At 33.3% G+C, this 25,122-nt stretch overlaps 1 protein-coding gene across 1 annotated transcript; it reads right to left on the reverse strand.

The window, feature by feature from the left end:
• Positions 1-347: 347 nt before the first annotated feature.
• LOC143243106 (uncharacterized) lies at positions 348-24,187 on the reverse strand. Its single transcript, XM_076486853.1, has 5 exons — positions 24,097-24,187; positions 23,662-23,818; positions 21,014-21,227; positions 11,121-11,235; positions 348-518 (listed from the first exon to the last, which is right to left on the reverse strand). The coding sequence occupies exons 1-5, from the start codon at positions 24,127-24,129 to the stop codon at positions 348-350; spliced, it is 690 nt and encodes a 229-aa protein (XP_076342968.1). The 5' UTR covers positions 24,130-24,187.
• Positions 24,188-25,122: the final 935 nt, after the last annotated feature.

Genomic DNA, 25,122 nt, shown 5'->3' on the forward strand with positions numbered 1-25,122 from the left:
AAAATGTCTCATATCCAGTGCTGGTGAGGCTTTTCACCAATAACAGGGCTCATCATTCTGGGTGAGATGTGGCTGACATGGTAGTTGTCTTGCTTTTTTTATATCAGCAGTTGCATGAGCAGAAACTACAATGATGTGAACTAAATTATGTAAGTCATTCATAAGTCAGATTACAGTTGGAATTAATAACATAATATTTAGTTATTTATTTTTAACAACATTTATTATTTTTACTTGAATTAACAGAAAGAAGAACAAGGAAATCAGCAATAAAATAAACTTTAAAATGATTTATATCTAACTCAACCTTTAATAAAATAAACTTAAAATGCAACAAATACCTAGAACTAAGATTGTGAATTATCTAACAGATAAAACTGGATTACAAATGAAATAAAAACGTTAGATACTATAATATAAAGATATGTGTTTATACCTGTGTTTAGATTCTGACAAGTAGTTTGAATGTCTGGTAAGCCACTTGCACTAAGGACATTTTGCATCACACTTAATGTGGCCTGGTAAAAAACAAAATGCATATTACGTTATCATTCTCACAAAAATAACAAGTCTTTAGACCTAAAAACATTACAGAAACTAAACTTTCTAAACAAATTCAAATAAAACAAAATATGCCTCCAGCTTCAGCATGCTAAAGATATATTTTTCTAACTGAAGTATGGATATACACATAAAAAAACTTACAAAAAAAATAAAACACTAAGACATTTCTTTAATTCATTTTAATTATTTATCTAAAAAGATGAATTTTTCTTGTTTGAATGTGTTACTGATAACACAGACTTCTATGATATTTTCATTAACCTTTTGATCTGGAATATATAAACTACCGAAAAGTTGTTTATCAAGAATACAATTAAAGTTACAGGCAATGAAGTTTGTGTTTTAAGTAGAAATAATTTGAAGCACAAACATCAAATGAATGCACATGAAAAAACCTATATTCTATAACACACTAGAAAATGAAGCTTTTTTATTTTTCAAAGCTAGCTAATTTAAGTATTGTTAAGAAGAGCATTTATTAGGTCATTTTATATGAAATGGCTTATTTTCATAGTAGAACAGTGACTGTGATTAGAATAAGCTGAATACAGTAACTTGACTGTATGCTATTTGATACTGATGAAGGTGCTGTGTTTTACATTTGCCTGTCATGTCAAGTTGTATTATAATTGTTTTGTATTTCTTTGGAACCCTACACAAGATGATTTCTTCAAAGAACTGAAACTACTTTTTTGATATGAGCTCAAATTGGCAAAAAAAATGCAGTCAAGGTTGCTAAAACATCAATTTGGCACTGGAACAAGGGAATACTTCTCAAACTACTATTCGTTCTGGTAATAGGAACCTCGAGAATAAACACTGAGGAAGGTTTCAATCTGTTGTGAATGAAGAAACAGTAAGTGCTACTGCATAAGCTAGCCCACACATGACAGTTCATATTAAGTGCTACTGCATAAGCAAGCCCCACACATGACAGTTCATATTAAGTGCTACTGCGCCAAGCAAGCCCCCACATGACAGTTCATATTAAGTGCTACTGCATAAGCTAGCCCACGCATGACAGTTCATATTAAGTGCTACTGCATAAGCTAGCCCACACATGACAGTTCATATTGGGTGCTACTGCATAAGCTAGCCCACATGACAGTTCATATTAAGTGCTACTGCATAAGCTAGCCACACATGACAGTTCATATTAAGTGCTACTGCATATAAGCTAGCCCACACATGACAGTTCATATTAAGTGCTACTGCATAAGCTTGCCCACACATGACAGTTCATATTAAGTTAACTGCTGCATAAAGCTAGCCCACACATGACAGTTCATATTAAGTGCTACTGCATGGCTAGCCCACACATGACAGTTCATATTAAGTGCTACTGCATAAGCTAGCCCCACATGACAGTTCATATTAAGTGCTCACTGCATGAGGCTAGCCCACACATGACAGTTCAGGCACTTTCAGTGGACTGAAGTTTCCAGTGCAACTGTTTCTCATCACCTGGCTGCAATCAGAAAGTTAAAATTTGGGCAAGAGGTACCACATGAACTGATAGAAGAGCAGAAAACTGGTTAGGAACAAGAGGGAGTCATTCTTAAAGCAAAGCATTACCTATGACAAGAAGTGGATCCTATATGGAAAAAAAAAACCTATGCAGAAAATATAGCATACTTTGATTATTAAAACTGGTGTTTGTAAAAAAATATGGAGTTTAATTTTTACATATACAGTCAACCATGAAACAAACTACTACATCAACAAAACCACTGTAATAACTGAATGTCAAAAAGATTATTGTACTATTAAAACTTTAACTGTACTAAATAGATGTGACATCATACTAAGAGGACATACCATAGTGTTAAGAAGATACCAAACCATCCTCAGTGTAAAAAACAAGCATCCTCAATAATCATCAACAAGTACCCTGAAGTATCAGTATTCCCAGAAGAAAACTGTGGTAACACAACATCAACATGAACACTGTACTAATATAGCAACATAAAGATCATTGTACTGACAATGCATAAACAAGGATACAATAATTAACAATATACTAGAATAACTGTAGTGTACAGGTTAATATGTTCACTGTACTAATATGCATTAACAAGATCAATATGCTGAAACAACAGCCAAAAGATATCTAAGGTAACAGAATGCCTACAAAGTCATTATAATAAGAGCACATCATAAAGCTAGTATACTGTCTGTTCATGATGCAATGTATACAGGATAATGACAAAAAAAAAAAAAGAGAGAGAGAGAAAAATATTACCACACTGACAACACAACTGTATATATATATATATATATTCAGGGAACCATCAAGCCAACACAAACCAGAATAACAAAACGTTATGATAACATAAAATAACTAAAAGATCACTGCAATAAAGGAACAGATAAAAATCCATTGTACAAGAACATATATAACAACACTGTATTAACTCTCTCAACACAGCCTTGATCTGTATGACTGACCATGTGACCACCTTGTGCTTGTTTACAGTCTGTTTAGATTTTAATACTTCTAACTTTCAAAGTGGTATATTTTCAAAATCTGGCAATGTTTCAGTTAATATTACAAGTCTCTAACATACAAAAATCATATTTAATTAAATAAAATAAAGATTTGTCCCTATGATAATTTGTTTTGAATAATCTGTGTGAAAAGTTATTTTAATGTTAAAATTAAAAATACCTTTGTATATAACCCTAAGACCTCCATAAATACATTTCAAACATTTTTTCAGTAAATCTTGATAGTTTATATGTTATTTTTCTAACCCAACTCAAAACAGGATTGATTAACTTGACTGACCTTGAAACCACCAAAAACAATAAAATAAATTAAAAAAAACCCTGAATTACACTTTCTTCTTTCTAGAATGACTTCATATTGCAAGAAGAAACTACATTCATTTATCCTAAGTAGCTCTTAGTTTGTAACACTTGATATCTATAATTAAGGTTTATCACCATTTAAACTGCAACAAACTACTGTCAAGCCATTATAAGATGTAAAATCAAGTCAAGAAACATCCAGCTCACATTACGCTTATCGAGATTACATTACCCATGAGCTACTACAACTAGTACAACAAGCTCAAGTGTCTCGTGTAAAAAAAATTATACTTATTGTTGATTTTACTTTATCTTAACTTAAAATATCCTTACTATTTTTTTACATTTTAATTGCTTTTATAATTATACACAAAAAATAAACATAAACAAATAAATAAATGAAACACTTGAACAATCTACACTGTTTCTCTTGATTGTTGAAGAGAGTTAACCATAACTTTTAATGCTACTTATATTATCGCAATTTATAATTTTATTTCATTAAATAATGCTACAAACAACATAGACTATAACATGCAAAATTTACACATCACTCAAAATTTACTAGCTTTCTAGATCTGTGACAAGAGTCATTACAAATTAATCCAAGCTAGTCATTTCTCAATGGAACGTTGGTTATACAGAAGAAAATATTGTGAAATACATCATTTGATAGAATGAAAACCTTAACTGTCTATTAGTTATAGGTAACATACAGTTAAGCATAAAGAGAACTATGAACACAACTTGAAAGAGAGGATGTGACAGCAGGAGTCTGACTTTCTATTCAGTAGAAAAAAATGTTGAAGACTATATTTAATGTGGTTTATCTGAGCAATGATGATTTTAGAGAAAGTAGTTTTCATTCAATTTCATACTTCTTCCATGGGTGGTGGATAAAATCTGCCATGAGAGCATGTGTCATGTGTGTCACACTAGGAAATATTCAGGATTTTTTAAGATAGTGCGTTGCAAAATTAAGAGCTGATTATTTATATGTTATTAAAATATGGTTTATTAACAAAGGTTTTATGCTATTCTAATTGGCATACCATAACCATGAAGTTGTTTAATAAAATATTCAAGGTAAGACACTAAAACATTGTGTCATGTTCAGCACCCAGTGCGATGGGGTTAAAGGAAGAGATAAGACAATTGTACTATAACATCAACAAAACTACTGTGCTAAAGGAATACAAACCAGAGCATTACACCAACAAAACAAAACACCACTATAATAAAGGAATAAATTCAAGTCTACTATACCAGAATATCAATAACACTACTGTAATAATGGAACAAAAACATGACTACTGTACCAGAATGTCAATAACACTACTATATTAAAGGAACAAAAACATGACTACTGTACCAGAACATCAGTAACACCACTATACTAAAGGAACAGAAACAAGACTATTGTACTAGAACACCCATAACACCACTGTATTAAAAAAACATAAACAAGACTGCTGTACCAGAACATTAATAACACCCCCTGCTCTAGAGGAACAGAAACAATGAGTATATCAGAATATCAATAACATCACTGTACCTAAAGGACAGAAACAAGATTACTATACCAGAACACCACTGCACTAAGTGAACAGAAACAAGATGACTGTACCAGAACATCAATAACACCACTGTAATAAAGGAACAGAAACAAGACTACTATACCAGAAACTCAATAACACCACTATACTAACTAAACAGAAACAGTACTAATGTACCAGAACATTAATAATGCCACTGTACCTAAGGAACAGAAACAAGACTAATGTACCAGAACATCAATAAACACCACTGTAGCTAAAGAACAAAAACAAGACTAATGTACCAGAACATCGGTACTAAAGAAATGTTTTTGACTGTACTAAGTCATGAACAGTGTAATAATAGCACAGTAACATTAGTGTACTTAAGATGAGGTTAACAAGACTACAATGCTAACATTTAGTTCTATGTAGGTAATCTAAGTAATTGTTAACAACACACAAATGTACTACATTATCTTAGTTAGAAAATTATAGAGGAATCCATCAGTAACAACAGAGCATTTTACAATGTGAGGTGCACATAACATGAAACTTATTATTAACATAAACATAATATATTCATTGACCCTCTGGGTGGAGAATGGCAGCTCTTCAGGATGGACATACATGGTTATCAATACCTAGCAGTTTTCGTATTAGTAGTAAAGTATTCTATTACCAAAACACTCATCAACCTGTGCAAAAATTATTTAGCTAAGAAAGAAGCTGCATCATTCAAATGATGCAATGGCCTCTAGAGCCCCTGATCTCAATCCAACTATGCAGAGCTGGGATTTTATAGATCCAAAATAAGATAAATCAAAAGTTACATTTAAAGAAACTTTATGGGAGTGTATTAGAGACACTTAGAACAATATCCTAAAAGAAACTTTAATTAAATATTTTACAACCATGCATGAAAGATGGGACAACTAGCACTTCCACCAAGTTTCTTTTGTACTGAATATGAAGATTAATACACTTCTGATGTTTCACGTGTGACCAACTTTCTATTGTTCTGTGAAAGTAACCTGACACCTAATGTTTGACTAACATTTTTTGCACAGTACTGTATAGCTGGTAATATAATGCTTGTATCAGTGCAGGTTTAGAATACAAGTTGTGTATCTTGTGGTCAGTGCTCTTACTTTCTTCAATTTCATGCTATTTCAGCAGCTATACAACTGCTTCAATAAATAAGGACAAGTACAAATAACTGATAAAATTAAAACTAGGTATAGCTCATTTGATATATAAAACACAATATTATGACCAATGATAATATCAAATTAATTTGTCTTATTTTCTTTCACATTTTAATGGCTAATTTAATCATGTGTGAAAACTGTATGAGAAAATGAGAAAATGATTATGTCATAAATGGAACAATGCAGACAAAATAAAACTTTAACAAAAAACATCTCTCTAATGGATACATTTACATGATTTAAGACACAGGGAAAAAAGAAAACCAGATGTGACAAAACTATTAAAATCATTTCACAATTATATTTCAAAAATTCATAATCTAAAATAGTACACAAATACTACAGCCGGCAAGAGTAATCGAAGCTTCAGTATATGGATCTTTTCCGAATATTCGAATGCAATAATATTCGAAAATTCGCCTGATTAATATTAATAAATATTAACTTACCATTGTAGAAAAATGAAGTCAAATCTGAATAAATAACACTTTATTTAACTTTTTTTTTTGGTAGTTGTCTGCTAAAGAGGAAAGGAAATCAACTTTTGTGAACATTGCATTGTGGGTACAAGATTACAGTAAACCTTCTTAAAGTTGCTACTTTGGCGCCAAAAGACTTTAAATATGGAGGATCAAGGCAGAGAAAGTCTGCTGTTTGGAGTATTTTAAACTAGATGGAAAGAAGGCAGAGTGTCAGCTCTGCAAAGCAAACCTGTCATTTTGTGGGGTACAACAAACCTAAGAAATCATATGAGTTACAGGCATAGTGGAATTTCCCTAACTTCCAACAAACAGGTGAGCAGTGAGCACATGGCTGTTTGACATTTCTGAACCTGCAGGAATATTCTGTGTTTAAAATTATATTATCCCATTTTTTTTAAATATATGTTTTATATTTATTTTATGTATAGCTAGCAAATATATAATTAATTATTCACCTGCATTTGCAGGACTCTCTAAAATGTTACTGCTGCACCTACACTGAGACAAACAACACTCCTGCAGCTGAATCCCTGTGCTACCAAAATGAATGTACACAGCACTGAGAGAATAAACAGGAGCCTGACTCTTATGTGTGCTGTAGATCTTAGACCACTCAGTTTTGTTGAGGGTGTGGGATTTAGATATTTTGCAAACCAGTTAAACCCATCATACAAAGTTCCTTGTAGAAATACTGTTGGTAACTACCTTACAAAAACTGTACAATGATGCCAAGACAGAGATGATTGGAGAACTGAGAGACCAGCATGTTTCACTGACCACTGATTTGTGGACTAGTAATGCAATGCAAGGTTACATTACTATCACAGAACAACACATTGACTTGCAATGGAAAATGCACTCAAATGTTCTGGGCACCAGACTCTTTTCTGATAGACACACAGGTCAAAATATTGCTTCTGAAATTCACAATCTGTGTTCTGAATTTCTAAACACCAACAATATTGTCCACTTAACTACTGATAATGCTGCAAATATGCTTGTGGCAGCAGAAAAGTTAGGCATTTCTCACTCTGGCTGTTTTGCCCACAGCCTTCAGTTAGCTCTGCAAGATGGGCTTAAGCTTGCACCCATTGCAAAAGCCCTTGGGGCAGGGAGAAGGTTGGTTACATTCTTCAACCATTCTGTTCTGGCCACAAGTGCCCTAAAAACAAAAGCAAGTTCAGATGGCTACTGAAGCCCAGAAGGAACAAGTAAAGAAGGGTCCCATCAATGCAAAGAACCTTATACAGGATTGCCCTACAAGATGGAACTCTGCGCTGGAGATGGTGCACCGACTGGTAGAGCTCAGAGTGCCCATATATGCGGTGTTGGTAGACGCTACCATTGTAAAAGTGGAGAAAGATTTTACATTGATGATGTCTTTGGGACACGATGCATACAATAATCCCAATACTTCATCCTTTTGCAGAAGCCACTGAAATTCTTGGGAAGGAAGATCTTCCCACAGGGTCCTCAATTTACCCTCTGCTGACAGATATGATGGAGGACCTTAAGACCACAGAGGAAGACAAAGCACTAGCTAAGCAGTTGAAAAAAACAATCAGTATGGGATTGGTGAAAAGATTTAAATTCTTGTCAGAAGATGGAGGAATCATTAATGAAGGTCTGAATAGTTCCCTGCTGAAAGCTTCAGCACTTGATCCTAGATATAAAGTCTAAAATTTTTGACCGAAAGTCAGAGAAAGGAACTTCATGCCAACATAGCAGAAGAAATCAGGAGATCAAGCAACACTGCAGAAGTCAAGAAGGAACCTGAGGCAGATGAGGTAACAGAACCACCTGTAAAAACCCATTATGTCAAAAGTTTTGAGTTATGTAATGGGTGATACAGTAGACTTGACAGAAGGCAGTGATGTTTCTTCAGTTGAGGAAGAGTTGGCTGATTTTGTCAGAGAGCCTCTAAGGCCACCAAACCCTCTTCAGTGGTGGTCTGTGTACAGGTCAAGGTTTCCATCAATTGCTTCAGTTGCTAGGAAATACCTGTCTATACCTGGTACATCAGTACCAAGCTTAACGTACATTCAGCACAGCAGGTTTGACCGTCAGCAAGCTAAGGGCTTCCCTTAACCCTGAACATGTGGATCAATTGGTGTTCCTGAACAAGAACTTGAAGTCAGCAGTCAAAGCCAACATGACAGTCCCTTCTGATTTTCTCCCTGCATCTGATGCTCTCCCTGCAGTTACAGTTACCTGTACCCCTTCGAGTGCTGCCAGTACTAGCTCACAGGTCTCTAATCCAGTTTATCCCCAACTTCCTGGGCTTCCATCCTCAAATGTGTAAGGAGGAAACACCATGAACAGGAATGTGCATACACTCAGTATTTTCAGTGAAAGTTGTTTTATGAGGTTTTTTTACAAATGTTTTATTGTTAGTGTTTAACTTTTAATATTTTCCAAGTAACAATGGACAGAGCATTAATAATTGACCAGGATGTGGAACAGGTCTATGTGGCTGCAGCATAAACTCAGTATTTTATGTCTATTTTAACTTGTTTAGTGTTAATATTTTTTGATGTTTTTTTATGTTCATTAATAAAGTTCATGTTTATTAATAATGTTGTTTCCAGTGTGTAGAATAAAAGAAAACAAACAACAATAATTATTTTGACAAGTATTTTATTCAACACAGTATAGTAATATAATTACATAAATAAAATAATAATGGACAACAATTTTACAGCATCAAAATAAGAAAAAACAGGTCACAGGTGCCAGAAGTCAGCTTTTGTACAGAGGGCTCACATTGAACAGAGCAGCAACAATATGGTTTACAGTAATACATTACCCATGGTGCACTGTGACAGGAAGTTCAAGAAAAGAATGTAAACTTCAGTAAATGATGAAAAACAAGTTATTTCTACTCTTTACTGGCATAAATATTGCAATTTAAGGTAAGTTAATTATTAATTAATAATTCTAAAACGATCTAACAAGTATATGCACGAATATTCGGATATTCACGAATTTTTCCACGAATATTGAAAGTGCCGTTCTGACATTCGTTGACCGGCCTAACAAATACTAAACAAACTTACATAATTTTTCAAGTACAAGCATAGATGTTATCCAATTAGGTTACACATTTTAGTGGGAGGGCAACAAACAACAACAGCACAACATCAACTAGCCAGTCAAAGGGTTAAAAATAAGATCATTTTAATTCCCATCTTCAAAACGTGTGCAGGATATATTTTGCTCAAAATTAAATAAGCCACTTACATATTCTAGATATGCCAGTCAGATGCTATTAACTGAATTCAAAATTGACTCAGATCTAATATAAAATTTTCTCTCTGCATAAGGACAAAAATCTATGTTTGTCTTATCTTACACCTCCTAGCTTGCAGGGGGCTAACCTCAACCAAACTTTGTGGGATGATAATTTGGAATAAGGGACACTTAATGAATGTTCACAATTCCTTCCCCTTCATTATTACTATTACTGAGTATTTATCATCTTTGATGTAAATTAACATTATCTACATTCACATATGGTGCCACATCCATACACACAAAAAAAAAAACTTAAACTTTCAATAGAACAACACATACACAGTGTGTATATATCTCAGAGAGTGCACTAGCTTTATCTATGGAAGAATTCAAAGAAATAATATGGTTGCCAAAATTGCAATACTACATAAACTTGCCTGAAGCTTCTGCTCCAATAGCCAACATAATGCTGGTGTGAAATGTCCTTTCTTCAGTTATACCCATTTCCTACTTCGAACCATGATCTTTGAATTTTGACCTCCAAGCCACTTCTGTGCCCAATGGTTGTCAATTAATTAATCATATGAAACATTGTAATAGGACATTCAGAGGGGGGTGTTGAAAGTAGGTAACAGTAAGCATCTCTAATGCCACTACTTCTTCCTACAAGGTCACCCTGACCATCACACAGTGTATACCATATCTAAAGTATACACATATTGAGTTTTTAAAGTTTATACAAAACTTTCATTGAGGTAATAATTAATGCTGTAATAATGTGTTATATTATAAATAAATTGTGTAAAAGTTAGGATTTTTGTATTATTTATTACAGTATCCACCCACAAACTTTGTTTTAAGCTTATAAACCCAAACAAAGAACAGGTACCTCATCTTGTGTGAATGTGACAAACTCAAAGAGGTGAATTAAGTAATTATGGATACCTTTAGTCTCATCAGTACTAATTATAGTTCCACTCTGGTACAGTAATAAATCTACAGACTTACAATGCTAAAATCAGAGGTTCGATTCCCATGGGTAAACTCGACAGATAGCCCAATGTGGCTTTTTTATAAAAAAAAAACACACACATACTAATTATAAGCATGCAACAAAGTACCTGATTACTTTCATTATTCACAGTTAAGGTTGTCACAATCTACTGGCACAGTGGTGTAGTGACTGGTCACACAATCAACAACTAATTTTTAAATATCAGTACTTAATTTCATTATAAACTTATAATTAAGTACATTAAAGCAATTTATAACTAAATACATACCAATTTAAGATCAATTCCTCCTAATTCTAGTTGCTTGTATAGTATATTCCACAATTTCTCTTTACTTCCTGGTGTAAACTGAAGTAAGTCAAATACCAGTAACTCCATTACAAACCTAAAGATGCAAAGAAAGAATAACCACATTACAAATTATACAGTTGGACGATGCTTTTAAAATGAAACATTTCATTGTAATACCTTATCTTATTGAGTTGCTAATCACATTTTTAAGTTTTCAATATATTTCAAAATTAGTCCATACATTGAAAGCAATATATGGAGCTCTTAGACTGAAAAGCTGTTTCAATTTTTGCTTGAATCTCACAAACATTAGTTACTCTGTACCGAACAGTTAAGAATAAACAAAAGTTGAAATATTATAACCAGAAAAGACAAAATCACTACTATAAGATCTTACTGAAGAACATGGTCTATGTTACAATATTTAATGAAACAACTGTTTGAATTCTTACTTTTTCAAGTGAACTACAGTGATTAAGGTGTTTGTGAACCAGTATTAAGCCTTGTAACATTTTCACAAGGTTAGATTCCATGTAAAATGCAAAACAAGGTACAAAGCAGCCTTTCTGCAATTCTGTGAATGCAAGAACATATAACGTGGCAATGAATCGTTATTATTCGCTTTGGGTGGGGAATGCATGTGGAGTCATATCCTTTAGATGTGAAAGATGAATCATGGTTCACTCTGTACTTAAATAGCAGGCATATAATAATTTTAAACCAGATCAAGCCATGGTTACCATGCATGAACTTATCAAGTACAACCCATCACTGAAATGCATACAACCTCTGTATATATGAGCAATGACAGATGTACAAACACTTTCAGGAAGAGCCTAGGTCCATGGACCAACTTTGTTACCATTTTGTGGTTGCTATAGTTTTCATGCTGTTAATTCTAAATTAGTAAGTGCATGTTCACAAAATTTGTAAATATTACAATGCTATCATACGCAAAATATTAGTTTTATTTCTATTAAGTTTTAAGGTTTGTTATGCAATGTTTTATCATGCCCTTTGTTATTTTAGCACATTGCCTATTTAATGTGCAAAGTAATTTTCATTTTAAGATAAAAAATATATTTTTATGCATCAGAAAATTTTCAAATTTCACATGCAAAATATTTATATCATCCAAATAGTTTTATGACATTTCTTAAGAAAAATAAACTTTATATTTTATATTATTTCCTCACCAAATCTCTCTATGGGTCAAGTCAGTTTGATGATCTCATAACCACCACATAAAATTAGGAAATAAATATAGCATAAATTATGCCTTTTTCACTCAAGAATGACTACAGATTATAACATCACAACATAAATGTTCAGACTATATAGATTAAATCTCATTACATTATACAATTATACAGTTTTATTATTTTTACTATACTGCCTTTCAGCCATGCCAAGCTAACACAAATTACAATGATGTGGTGCACATGCACTCATGTTTCCCAAACCAATAATATAAAACTGATTTTAAATCTTTACAAAGTGACCTATTTTTGTGTGTTTTAGCGGCCTAATATTTTGTAAAATACAGCCACATTGCAATTATTGTACATTATATATCTACATAGTTTATTAACATTTTCAAACATGTTCTTAAACTTATTTTTCTTAAAACATAAAACAGGAAGTAAAGAAAGCAATTGTCTTTTCCAGCTACAACCTTTGCACCTGGATGATGCTTGTTATAGCTTACTAATCTTTAGGATATTTCAAACATAGAGGACATGAAACAAAATTTTTGTAAAGGTTTTAAATATATATTGGAATAACCAAAAGATTCAAAACTACAATACTGATAACCACAGAATTCCACTATAATTCATTAAGCTTAGTAACTGAGCTGTATTTGCACCTAAAAATTATGAAATTTAAACAGACTAAAAACTCAACTTTCCAGCACAAAAGAGATTGGAAGGCTTACTCTAGCAGTTAAAATTTAGAAGTAAAACATATCATATACAAGAAAAACAATAAATAGTCCCACTCCAGTAACTCAAATTTAGTGGTGACGTGCCATCTACATGTGCATAAAGTGATTAAAATAAACTATGTATGATTTTAGAAGTGGATATATCTTATTATAGTTAAAATATTACAATTTCTAACTATCCTTTTGCTTTTTGTGTAATATGTCTTATTCAAACATTTCAACAAAAATCAAGAACATAGAGAAGGTATTGTGTACATTTTACAGTTATAATAAATTTTTGTATCAGTTCTAAACTTTCATACTTACATTACTTGAACTTATAACTTTCACATCCTTCAACACTTTTCAAAACAATTGGAATCACAGAGAAGTCTAGCTTTTCTTCTGCCTTTATAACATTAAATGTAGTAAAATATCAGAATTATATACATTTCTTAAAATTAAATATACTTACATACAAACTATATACATAACATTATGTGCAGGCAAATATCAGAATTTGTTATTTTCCTGCACAAAGAATATATTTTTACAACAAGCATGCACTCTTAACTAACAGATCTAAGCATTGAATGCTGCTTTTTATATGAAAAACTTTTCATTCACCACCAGACAACACCTGCCTGGTCATCTTCATTCCAAAGCCAAGCAGCATCTGGTATGTATCATCCAACCAATGGCAGAGAGAGTCCACACCATCTAAACCTCAACTTCAGAAGAAAGAAAAAGAAATTTCATGCCATCAGTCAAAATGTTGTGCATGTGCAAATCCAGAACCAACACCAGCCACTCAGGAACCTAACACCTGAATAACAGTAGGAAGAGATGCGTCAGTGTGGAGGTTCACTCAAATACCAATCAGATAGGTTCCACTCTGCACACCATCCTCCTCCAAGTTTGAATTTATCAGAAGTGGAGCACTGGAGAGACTACATCTACCCCATACAAGACTCAATTACACAGAGTTGGAGCACTTGACAATTGTAGAACAATGAATCCTTACCAACAAATGTATATAAACTTATGTTAGTTGGTCCATCTCTAATCCAAAATCAGTCTCTATGAATTGGCATCCAGTTGATGGTAAAATGAGAGATCTCAACCAGGGAGGTGAGCAGCATTGCAATGGATTTACTCATGATATAGTGTATGACTGGTGAAGAACATATGCCCTATACACCTTCAGGAAACCACTGCCCTACACTCAACAGAATGGAATTGAGCACATTCAGGAGGCAGCCTCCATGGTCCACTACCCCAGCAACTACGAACTGGCAAGTGGTAAAAGACTCCCTTTTCCCACAAAACGAGGGTGGGGATGGATTAGGAAATCAGGAGGAATGCGAATACTGGAGACAGTACACTGAGTAACCACAAAGTCCCTATTTTGATATGAAGACTGGGCCCAATTTATTAAATCAAAGGGACAGCAGAAAAAAAGCAGGTATCTCTTTCTGTTTTACTCATGGGTCCATAAGTCAATAAGGGTTGTAGCTATAGTGGGAAAAGATGCCCAGGAATTACTATTTTCACCTAGCACTCCAATATAATGTGACTACAGTTGCCTGGCATTAATTATCACTGAAATAAAGTTCACCATAAGCATGAAGACATTCTTTGTCAATTCTGTAGTAAACTTTACAATAAGCCTGTTAGAAATAAATACCTTTGCACAAAAATTGTAATCATTACTGTACACATTTCTTTGTTAAAGTCATATAACCTTTGATGATTTAGAACATTTTCTTTCACAAATTTACTGTTCAACTACAGATAACTGAAGAAGGGCACTGCCCAAAGGGCTGTATCTACAATAGTATATATTAAAAATAAATATATCTGTAGTAAATGTCATGTTGTCTTTGGTGGTTTAACTGATGACATACTTCTTTTGTTCTTAAAATGTAATAATAACTAACTATACTTTCACCAATAAGAGAGCAATACATCATCCATACTTAGTAATCCATACAAACATCTGCCTCATGAGGCAAACTAAATACACCAAAAGTGAAGGAAGAATGGGAGGTGGTGTATCAATCTGAAATACATTTACAGGTAAAATAAATGTTAACTTTAGAAATGTTACTAATCTTTTTTGCATCACTAAGAGCTAAATTCTCACCTTGAAATGGTGGAAAGAAATTACAGTGATGAACTCTTTTCTGGAAACAGCACCAGGAAGGGAAAGCCCATGGGGTGTGATATCCATAAGGTGGGTAAGTTAATGGGGAGCATTTGTTGAAAGACTATGTCCATCTCAAGTTGAGAATACTCTTTGCCCAATAGAGGTAGTAGAGCAAAACATAATGCCATAGAAACCTTTTTCTTTTTTTTTTTGGATGCCAACATATCACTGAGATGGACAGAATGGCAGACTGTTCAACTGTTCATTAACTTGCAGATGGATAGCTGGGCATGAGCATATAGTGTTATTAAAGCTATAATTCAGGCTACTCAATACTGGATATCATACAAATGAGGTGTACAAAGAATATCATCCCACAGCTCATTGGTCTGGATCTAACAGTCAAGATTGGCTTGATTCATAATTTAATGACATGTCTTGTACTACACAACCAGGTAACACTCTAGCTCTACTTCTGAATACAGGTGTGTGTTCACTTGGTTTTGTATTACAGCAATCACATCACTAAATGAGAAATTCTCCATATCTACTTCCTCAGCAGCTTGTAACTAATGAAGCAAAGCCACCCCTCAAAAGAAACAAAACAAGTGTACTATAAGAAATAGGGAAGAGAGAAATTTGCATGGGAGAATACTGAAGATGTGAATGGACCACTGTCATCAGACACAATCACCTGGAATTATGTCCATTACTTAGAGACAGCACAAAGGTTACTACAACTAAAGACACCAGGTGTTTGTGTATAGACACCCCCTGACTGTCAATTTGTTTTACATTTTTGTCAATTAATGATTGGCTGGTCTTGTATAAAACTCCATATCAACAGCAGGCAATAAGCAGAGGCAGATGGCTTAACATTTTCCATGCTACCCATTGAATGCATATTTTGGGTAAGTATTTCCTGTTACACACCAACTGCTTATTGGTACATCCCACTGTCTGGATAATATATATATATGTTGAATAAGGTAGTTATAAGACCAGAAAAAAACAAAGAAAAACAAACAAGCAGTCCAGAAGATAGAGAAACCACTGTATGGATAGGTTCCAAATCTGGGAGAGAGTTGTTCTGTGGAGTGGAAACTGACAAAAGAGGGAGACAAAAGCCAGGATACATGAAACGTTACTGTGGTGTATGTGATGGGACACTATTGTATCACATCTTATAGTATCTGAGATTGAAAGTAAAGTGAGTGGAAAGGCAGTAATGATAGGAGGTCAAAAGTGAGAGAAAAATCCACTACAAATACCAGAAGATAGAGAAACCACTGTATGTAAAGGTACCAGATCTAGGAGAGAGTTGTTCTTCTATCACCTAAGCTTAAGTTTTCAAGACATGATTCATAAGTAACTAAATGTGATGATCATGATCTTATATGAGAAAGACCAGAACCAAGACAAAAGAAGTTCTGAGAGTGAGTACTTCCACAATGGGGGAGGGAACAACAGATGTTTTTGAATGGATCACAATAAAAATACCAAACAGATGAGACAGAAAATGAAGGTTAGACTGTGAGGAGAGACTAGCTCAAAATATAGAACCAGAGAAACCTTGCCCTTGGCATCAGAAATGGATCAGCCATCCAGAGCTGTACCTCATTGGAACAGAAGCAGCTGAAAGGTGTTGTTACAGAACTGGTGGGTGTTAAGCACTAAGTACCACCTACAGTCACCAAAGATACAGAAACTCACATTTATATGCAGAAGGAGCACACAGTCACTGATCTGAGATCTGAAAGGCTCCAATCATATGCAAGTCTGTATAAATGGGAAAAAAAGGGTATCCAGGGCCATGTGAGATCAACTGATACCTGCATTGACAGGTCATAAACTACTGAAGGAAATGTGTATGGGCAAATCTAAGAGGAACAAAAGATTCAAGAGAAGAGGGAATCCTCCAAAATAACTCATGCAGGAAACAAAGGAAACAAGAGTCCTGGTATCAAAAACCTCCAAGTGACAAAGACAAAAATGTAGGCTGTGCCTTCTCCACGAATGTAGTTAGAGGAGGGTTGAGATTGAAATGAGACTACTCCTGAAGGAAAAGGGAAGTCAAAACAAAGTAAGCCACACTCGGTGTGGTAAGTGGAGACCAAGTGTCTATAGATTAGTGATATAATAGGCTTCAAGAATATGACCTCGGAGAAAAAAAGTCTGGGCCATAACCAACTTAAAAGGAACTATTGAGAATCAAATATTTGATCACTGAGGTAAATCAAAGGAAGCAAAAATATGTAGACAAATCAAGATATGGAAGTTATCCATCATGATGAGAAAACTGACCAAAAGAAAGACCAAAATTGGGTTAAGTGGGACAGACTAATAGCCTTCTGCCTTCATTGGAATGATAAAAAAATACAGAAGTAGAACTCTAGAATGGAGCAGAGAAATTACCTCACAGCCTATTCAATAGGAGAGGTGCAGAGTAAAAGATGGAAGGAAAAACCTCTGAGAAAGAACCTACAGAACTTCATAGGATGTAGCAAAGGGATTCACCAATGGAAAAGTTTTTACAGGACTGAAGTCAACAAGTAGCTCCAGGAATGAATTGCCTCCATGGCTTAAGGGAGATAGTTAATAGTAAGAAGAGGACAAGAGAAAGAGGAGGATCACTCAAAAAAAAAACAATAAATACAGACACACAAAATAAAAATCTGGTGAATACAAACACTGCTGAAGAACTGCATCATCAGCTAAAGATACCAACTTAATTAAAAAAACACAAAACCCAAACACCATATCACAAGGTCCCAAGACAGAAGTCCTGGATAAGGGTTAAACAGAAAATAAAGCAACCTAACAAGGAGCAGTCCAAAAAAATATCCAACTAAATGGAACAAATGGAAGAAAACCCAGAGCAAAGTGGAAAACAAATATGTGCAAGCTGCCTCACAAAAGCTGGAAGGGTCATGATGGATAAAAGGAGCAGAAGAACAAAAAAGAAATTGAAATACGGTGAAAAGGGTAGATTGAAAGAAAAATGTAAGAAAAATATATCTCTAGACTCAAAGTATCAGGTGAAAGAGGACCATGCAGGTGTTCAAGATTTAGCAGAAATTAACTGCAGAAAGAGAAAACAAAAGACACATAACTGTAAATCCCAAGCATAGAAAGACAAAAGTAGAACTTCAATGAGAAGTTAAAGCAAGTGTAGTTAGTATCCTACATCAGAGATAAGAATCAAACCAGCCAAATTGTGCACAATGGCAGTAATATCACTGATCATTGTCTGCAGTTGTCATTACAGTATAGTATGACTTCTGTAAAGAGTTTTAAAACCTTGAAGGATATCATTAATGTGAGAACATTCAGTTGAAAACATGAAGCTCATATTATGATAGTCCTTTTCTTAAATCATAAAGAAAGAAAATAACGGCAATAATTAGAAATACACTAAAACAAGTATGGCAATAGCCATAGATCTAATAATGACCTTGAAGATTACTGGATGAAACTTGTACATTGGATTAAATAACAGTAACAGGTAGTAAGACATGTTTCCCCTAACAATAAAGGTGAATTAAAGAAAATCAAAATCAACATAATTCAAATGAAAGTTCTAACTGTTAAGTTTAAACTTAGTATTATTCTACTTGATAATGAAGAAAGGAAAGACTACACTTGTGTTTGTGGTGACTACTACACATAAAAGATGTGTCACCCTCCTACTGCTGGGGGCTATGGTATAATAATGATGAAACAACAGACTGGTACAATGCACATTAATAGATGTAGGAATGAGAGCTTTGTTAGAGGCCTGCAGCATGCTCAGGAACTTACACTGAAGTGCACACTCAGGTAATAACTCTTTCTGGTGAAAAGATTGTTTTGTTTTTGAATTTCACACAAAGCTACTCGAGGTCTATCTGTGCTAGCCGTCCCTAATTTAGCAGTGTAAGATGAGAGAGAAGGCAGCTAGTCATCACCACCCACTGCCAACTCTTGGGCTACTCTTTTACCAATGAATAGTGGGATTGACCGTAACATTATAATGCCCCCACGGCTGAAAGGGCGAGCATGTTTGGTGCGATGGGGATGCGAACCCGCAACCCTCAGATTACAGTCGCATGCCTTAACTGCGCTTGGCCATGCCAGGCCCTGGTGAAAAGAACACAATTTTATTTTTAAACTAAAATACCTTTAAAATGAAACTAGAAGTATAATTTTAGCAGTTACCTCTTTGAAAGAATGATGTTACTACAAGTAATCTTTAGTATTTGAAATTATAATTCCAATAATTATCATTAATTTTTATAGATTTCAGTTTTAGAATAATGTTACACATACTTCTACCAGCTTTAAGTACAATACTAAATATTTAAACATTTTAACATGCAAGTATTAAGTTATCTGAAGGAAAAAAACTTATTCTGTGCAATAATTAAAAGGATTTCTTTCAATTCTTGAAAAAGTATTATTTTGTACAAGATAAAACACACAAAAATAAAAATGTGTGGAGCAACTAGTGACATCAAAGCTGTCTACTTCCATTGGCACTAAGACTAAATAGTTGTAAACAAAATGGGAATAAACCTAAAAGAACATAGTCAAAGGTTGACAAATACTACATAAAGTTTAGATACAAAATCACTGTGGCAGAGTTTAGAAACAAAGCATTTTTGTATTTATACTGTTTACAATACCATGCAATACTTTTAAAACATTCACTTATGATATCTTTCATGGACACACATATATTCATTACAATATATTACATAAAAAAATAGCTTGTTCTCAGGCAATTATAATACTACTATAATACTATTTTATGAATTTATGTCATTATGTTTGGTATCAAATTGTAGATTATACTGTAAATTTTCATATTATACATTATTCAATTTCTTAATTTAAAAATAAATATTAAAAAAACACTTTTAAACATTGATTTCTGTGTGTCACAAGGTACGTTAAATGCAGCATTGGTTCAGATTGGGTGTCCAAGTACGAAGCTTATTGTTTTGTACAAATTAGGAACTAAACTTACTGATACTGAGAAGCTAGAATATGAAATAAGAACCTCCTATCTTTTCTATTTGCTGATATATAATTCATATACTGAATTAAACACAGTGGCTCTACTCACCTCTTCCCATTTTGAAAACAGGTCCTTATATGCACTTACATCTTGTGAATAACCAATCAAAAGCTTAAAATATCCCTCAAGTGGTTTTCTCAACCATTTTAAAGTATTACTTTGTGCTGGTAAGTTGGGTCTTTAGCCCGTTTGAAATTTCATATTCTTTAAGACCCAAATACAGCTTAGTTACTACACTTGATAAATTATAATGGTATCAATATAGTAATTTATAAATTTTTGGTTATTCAAATGTATATATATAAAACCTTTAAAAATTATTTAATTTCTCATCTTCCACGTGTGAAGTTTCTTAAATATTAGCAACATAAGGCAAAGAGCAACTGAGTACAAAGGTTGTAACTGGAAGAGATAATTGTTTGCTTTACTTCTTTATTTACAGTTCTATATTTTACAAAAGAAATAAGTTTAAAAACATATTTGTTAATTGTAGTAATGATAATACATATATAACTGAAAATACTAGCCCACTAAAGCTCAGCCAAGATAGGTAACTTTGTGATGACTAAAGGTCAGTTTTATGCTCTTGGATACAGTAAGATGGGTGCACATGTGCTGCATCCTTGTAGCTTCTGTGATGTAGGTTAGCAATGACTTAAAGGTCAATATAATAAATATATATAAATGTATAATGTTATACAAGTCTTAAATTACTGACTGAGTATGCATATTTTACCTACACATCAATGTTATCAGCAAAATAACCTTGGGCTGCAAGTTCCTGCTGTGCTCTTGCATGCTTTCCTTGAGATGCAAGAAGATCTCCAATCCAAACTTCTTCCTCATTACCATACCCAAGAAAGTGAACAACACATGTCCCTTCTTGTTCATTAATACTCATAACACATGCTTCATAGAGAAGTCCATCTTCAGAAAATATTGCCTGACAGTAGTCTCCCAATTTATAAAGTAACAGTATATATGTTTACTATCACAATCTTCTTATATATATATCATAAGCTTAATAAAATAGAGAAAACATATTTCAAACTTTCTTTAGTGAAGAAAGTTTGAAAATTTTTTACCTTACGCTTCTCTCATAAGACATATTTGAACTTTTAACTCAAAACTCAAGCTGAAACCATTTATTATAATTTAATTAAAAACTGAACAGCTGTTAGATTATGTAACACAATATGCAATTCTTCACCTTTGTTAGAAATGTTAAAAATTAAACTGCTAACCTTAACATGAAGATTAAATGTAGGCTATTATATTAAAATATTATTAATATAAATATATAAAGCAGAAGTGTGATTCACTTGTATGTCTGTTTATTCTACATACACTTTTTGCCAGTTTCAACTAAAGTTGGCTTGTATCTATATGCCCCCTCCAGGAACTGCCATAGGAGGATTGTGTTCATCTAATTAAGATGTCAGACACAAACGTAACCAACTCATATTTATCATGTTAACCACATCTGAAACCTCCTCGCTGGGTACTGACATTTGCTTAAAGGTAAGGCAAGGATCATCACAGTCATTTCAGGCCCTAAAATCATGGATGTGAGGTAAACACAGACTCCAGGGCATGATACAGGATTGATCCAGAAATCTGGAAATGTGTCATCCTGTATTTGCTGGAAGCTCACTGCAAGCAATAAACTCCTGTCACTGTAGGACTGTGCCAAAACATTCAAAGGTCAGTAACATCCATATCTCATGAGAGAATGAGGAAGTGCCCAAGACAGAAACAGAAATATACTGCTTACTTTCCATTACCCAATTCACAGAAGGAAGAATCAAGGGAGACAGATGGACAACCCCAAATCTGTGTGAGGACTAAAGTTGATTGGCTCTCTTGATATTCAAAAACCAGCCTGCAGGATTCAAACATCTGCATGAGGATAGGATGAGCACATCCAATTGAAGAGGAGAACTGCATTTAGATGTTTAATTCTATGATGCCACTCAATTTAAGGGATGGTATACTCTTTACACCATCAGAACACCATTGCTGTATTTTGAACAGAATGGTTATAAATATATATATAACCCATCCATCAGGATGTCTCCATGGTACCTGTGCTCAACCAAGGACCTAGAATAGGACCACTTCACTTTCAGAATTATGAGAAGATAGTGGATCACCTTCCATGAACAATAAATGAAATCAACATTGATAAAATAGGATGGCCATGCACTCACCAACCAGATAGCTTTGTGTTAAATCTGAACTGGAATTACAAGTACACTCCCATGGAGGCTTGTTTTAAGCTTTCTTTCTTCCCTTTAAGTGTTACAATATTCCATAATTAGGTACTCTGATTACAGATACTAACAGGCCAGAAATTAAAATAAGAATGTCTGATCTCTTTCTAAATTATTTATTTACTCATGCTTTCTTGTTAACATTACATATTTATGACCAATAAAAACCCATTCTATGACCTACGTGACTGTAATGTCTTTGTTTCATTTTAGTAAAAGGATATCAGTATTCCACTAGGTAATGAAATGTTTTAAACCTTTTCATAAGTAGGTAAGTGAGAAAGAAAGATAAGTATGAGTAATTCTGGTTTACTCTTTGAACTTTATTTCCAAAATGAGTATTTGAAAATTATACAATTATTTTTGGGACAACCAACTTAGGTTCGATGAAGATCAGCTTCCAAGATCAAAAAGGTTTCAATCCTGAAGTGTTGAATTTTTTCCTTAACATGTTATTTTTTTTATAGATGTGTAAACTTTAACCAAAAGTCCTAAAATGTACAAATTAAAAATTTAATAGATTAGATTAAAAAAAGGTAAATGGGAATTTTGTTGCCTTGAGGAATGCACAAAGAATATATGTTGTTAGATGATAGGTGACGTATCCTAATTGTTTTTAAAATAAATTCCCTGCACTTTGTTACTATAGATTATAATGAAGCATGAATAAAAGAGAAACAAAACAACAAAATTAAAAACAGAAGTACACTGTTACAAGCTTGTTGCCATTTAGGATAAATAATTGTAATTTTCTGCTGAAATCTGCAGTCATCCTAAAAAGAAGGAAAGGATAATTAAGATATCATGTTTTGTTGTGTTGGTTACAAGGCCAGTCAAACAGACAGCACCCATATAGTGTTAAAAATTGAGAAAATAGCAGATGAAATACAAATTTGTATAAAAAACTTTCAATACACATTTAGAAGGTTCTAGAAGTAATTATAGTGGAACAACCTCTCTGAGTAAGAAGGGAATAACACAATTTTCTATGTTTGACTTTCATATTGTGCTGAGTAACTTGACTCAACAAGAGTATCTATAACCTTCAGTTTTATTTGTTAATTATGAAGCAAAAACTAATAGTAAAAGTAAACTGTGCTACTGAATGTACTTACCAACAGATGGCACAACAATAACAAATCTCTTGGATAATCTCAGCTGCTTTGACAATGCCAAATGTTGACAGAAGGAGCTAATGTCAGGAACCAGATAAGGGGAAAGTTGGGGAAATCCTCCTCCTTTCACTTTAGATTCCAAATCATTCACTTCAGCCTAGATCCACATACCCATATCAGTGAAATATTAGACATATGAATCAAAAAAATATTACTGATATGTTTCATCATTTAAAAAATTTGTATACTAAAGGAAAATTCACTAACATTAAAATATTAGTCAAGTAGAATTTGCAAACAAGAACAAAAAATATATAAAAAATAAATTGACATCATAAACTGATATGCTTTATACAACATAAGACAGTTAACATATATTTATATTTCTAATAATACTATAGAGTCATGACAATATATTTTTCACAACATTCCTACCTTCAACCACAGATGAGCCATGTTCCACATCATCTGTTTTCTTTGACCTACAGGTTGCTCAACTCCTTGAGAAATATAATTAATTCAAAAGATTAACACTAAAAAATACTCTTGAAAACAACAAATACCTGAATAAAATTTAACAGGTTAAATAAAAACAAAGTAATTTATTCTGCTTGTTAAAACCCAGGCACTAAACTAAACAAGTCTCATCTTTGCCTAGAAACTATACACACACACACATACATTTATATATATACATATATATCATTTAGTAATTAGTGCAAGGTTTCTTCTTGTGTAATGACATAAAACAGAAGTATGAAATTAATTCAATACTTCTCTAAAGTTAATAAAAAATTCACAATTCAGTTTTTGGAATAATGGTGCATACAAGTCAGACAAAAACTTCCAGTGTTAGTTTTCTTTCTCCAAAACTCTTCTGTTGTTTATGGTTTCATCAGGAAGTTTCAAACAAATATTCACTTACTCTTTAACTGTCTTATCATAATATTTACACATTTCTTCAGTCGGCATCAAATTCAAATTTTTGGTTTATCATTAATGCTTATAACAGAAACAGAAAAAAAGAACAAAAGGAGAAGTGTACAAAGAAACAGTTATGAAAAAGAGATGGACACCAGTAACTAGTCAATAACACAATAACATTTAGAGATGGACACCAGTAACTAGTCAATAACACAATAACATGAAACTAAAACATACATAAAAGATACAACAAGTCTGTCAGGTATTTTGTAAAAGAAATAAAAAATAATACCATGATGAAAGTTTTAAACATAGCTTAAGTGTATTTTCAGTATATAATTACATGTTGTTTTTGAACATTCTTAAATGCAATTTTCAATAAATAAATAAAGTTATCAGAGTGTTATTTTCATAATATATAAGAATATTTAGAATAAACCTAACATAGCTCAAAACTAGAGGTGATCAGTAATATTCAACAATTTTAGAATCAGGATCAACAAACTACTCATGAACAGTTGTATTTTTTATTGTGGT

This window comes from Tachypleus tridentatus, unplaced genomic scaffold (assembly GCF_004210375.1).
Source record: "Tachypleus tridentatus isolate NWPU-2018 unplaced genomic scaffold, ASM421037v1 Hic_cluster_2, whole genome shotgun sequence".
In the NCBI taxonomy this organism is placed as follows: Eukaryota; Metazoa; Arthropoda; class Merostomata; order Xiphosura; family Limulidae; genus Tachypleus; species Tachypleus tridentatus.

What these genes read in the sequence shown, in the direction of transcription:
- LOC143243106 (XM_076486853.1), bottom strand. Translation starts at nt 24,129, where the DNA reads ATGATGTGGAACATGGCTCATCTGTGGTTGAAG. An exon ending in TGGCTCATCTGTGGTTGAAG is followed by an intron (nt 23,819 to 24,096) that starts GTAGGAATGTTG and finishes ATGTGGATCTAG; the next exon opens with GCTGAAGTGAATGATTTGGA. An exon ending in TATTGTTGTGCCATCTGTTG is followed by an intron (nt 21,228 to 23,661) that starts GTAAGTACATTC and finishes ATAAATTGGGAG; the next exon opens with ACTACTGTCAGGCAATATTT.